This window comes from Etheostoma spectabile, chromosome 3, assembly GCF_008692095.1.
Source record: "Etheostoma spectabile isolate EspeVRDwgs_2016 chromosome 3, UIUC_Espe_1.0, whole genome shotgun sequence".
Taxonomy (NCBI): Eukaryota; Metazoa; Chordata; class Actinopteri; order Perciformes; family Percidae; genus Etheostoma; species Etheostoma spectabile.
The window spans coordinates 87,145-89,358 of record NC_045735.1 but is presented as its reverse complement, the minus strand read 5'-3'; the positions used below and the strand labels follow the sequence as shown (position 1 = coordinate 89,358).

The 2,214-nt window shown below is 41.6% G+C and overlaps 1 protein-coding gene across 1 annotated transcript in view; it reads right to left on the bottom strand.

The window, feature by feature from the left end:
- Nucleotides 1-2,214, bottom strand: part of gdpd4a (glycerophosphodiester phosphodiesterase domain containing 4a) — a 53,219-nt gene that overhangs the window by 42,371 nt on the left and 8,634 nt on the right. The window contains exon 3 of the mRNA XM_032509507.1: nucleotides 194-355. Coding sequence (XP_032365398.1) covers nucleotides 194-355 — 162 coding nt within the window. The remainder of the gene's footprint in view (nucleotides 1-193; nucleotides 356-2,214) is intronic.

Genomic DNA, 2,214 nt, shown 5'->3' with positions numbered 1-2,214 from the left:
AAAAGGGCTGTCTTAAACCCAAGCACGTGTGACAGGGTATAAAACTGATGACGGCTACCCCATCTCCATTACATGCAAGGGTACGAGTCCACCTCATGATGCAGGGGCGGCGGGGGGGCGGTCTCGCGGGAGTGTGAGGGGTGCGGGTGGGTGGGGGGTGGTGGTGGGGGGGGGGGGGGGGGGTTGTTGGTACGTTGCAGCAGCTGCCGCCGCCACCACTTCTAGTTTCCCAGATTCCACGTACCGGTACGGGCCCTTACCACTCAACAAGGAGGAAGGGGAGGATGGAGAAGAAAGGACAGGAGAGAGAGGATGCAAGAAGAAACAGGCAGGACTGTTGGTCACCACTCCTCGCCTGGAGAAAGAGAAGAAAGTTTTAATTAATTTAAAATGTATTTATAGGAAGAACTAGACTCAGCGTGCGTCTACTCTGCGTGTGTGTTGTCTTGTTTTTGTTTTTTTTGTTTTCTTTCTTTTGGTCGGCTTACTCTACCCAGAATGCAGACGCTCTCATAGAAATACACAATGACCACAATATCACAATATCACAATTTTACAATAAGGGCAACCGGCACGATTGGGTCATTTACATTTTAGCATACTCATACTTAAACAGAGCGAGAGAGAGGGAGAGAGGGAGAGAGAGAGGGAGAGAGGGAGAGAGGGAGAGACAGATTTGCCCAGCTCAGGATGTAATATAGCTGATCTGCTGCATTGAACAGCCACCTAAGCCTGATGTGGAAGGGTTAGTTTTGTATATATTTAAATACTTGTTCTTATATTTTATTCTTATATTTTGTTATTATATTATTTTGCATGTATATTGTATTTGTATATTTTTGTGTGCTGCTGTAACACTGTAATTCCCATATTTTTGGGATCAATAAATATCTATCATCACTATCTATCTATCTATCCTCTATGATCATCCATCATCTATCTACTATCTACTCGGATAAACGGGAATACACAAGTTCTGGGACTCTACAGAACTTGTGTGCTCAGGTGATTTACAACTGTTACACACAACCACACATACATATATGTCGGTTTATGCGTCGAATGTGATCATCTTTCCATCCGGCTCCAGTAATAGTGCAATTAAGCCGGTCAGTAAGAAAACTTGACACCAAAAAACAAGTCAGCCAGAAAAAAAAAACCAGTTATCCAACAAACAACAACATCCTGGGGCCAAATGCAGAAAAACTGTGAGCACAAAGACAGAAATATGCATACTTATTATTTTCTGTCAGATTTTAAAAAAGACACACGTAAACCTGACTCCATTTTTATAAATCTCAACTATTGCGGAGCTGGGTGCACATGGCTCATTTGCACTCACACAGCTCGCCATAAACGGATGTAGAAATGCCTTTTAAAGTATCGTTTGCATATCAGTCCATTTCATCACTTTTCATATCTGTGAGAGAAACACTGAAAAGAAAGTGCTGCTACTGCCAGTACCACCACAACTCTACTATGCATATGTTCTTCTGTAAACAACCCAAACGTTCAGTTTTGAACGACTATTCTGCTTCATACTGAGCTAGTTTGCATGGCCTAATGTTTGATCTAAATCTATGTAATTGTACTCTGCTCTGGCATGCACCTGCGTATCTATTCTGGTATATGTCTAATAAGCCATGTATTAGTTTCAATTCAATTCTAATCGGTGGTGTGTAATTCACAACAACTGAATCTAGTACATCCTGTGCAATTCACTTTTATTGCGTTAAGTTACGTTTTGTCTGTGTGACCGTGTGTGTTTGTCTGTGTGTGTTACTATTGCTGCTGTGATAAGGATGAAGGTGGAGGTGGGGTAAACAAGAAAAAGCCAAATGGAGTAACAAAACAGGGAGAAGACAAAGAAATTACCATCAAGAGTCATGAAAGCTGTTATGCACAAAAAACCACACCAATGCACATTTAGTCAAATTCGGCGACATCATCCTCACGGTCGCCTAGCTCTCTGTTTTCGCCGGAAATCTCCTTTAAGTGTGTTGTCCAATTGGATGATTTTTTGTTTTTATTTACCGACATTCATCAAAGTCTATGCACACATATTCTACCTGCGGACCATTTAAGAGGCATAGCTTATCATCATGATGTGACATTTAACCCTTGTGTTGTCCTCGGGTCAAATTGACCCGTTTTATAATCAGAAATGTGGATTTCTTTCAACCAAATTGCCCAAAAATAACATGGATGATTCCA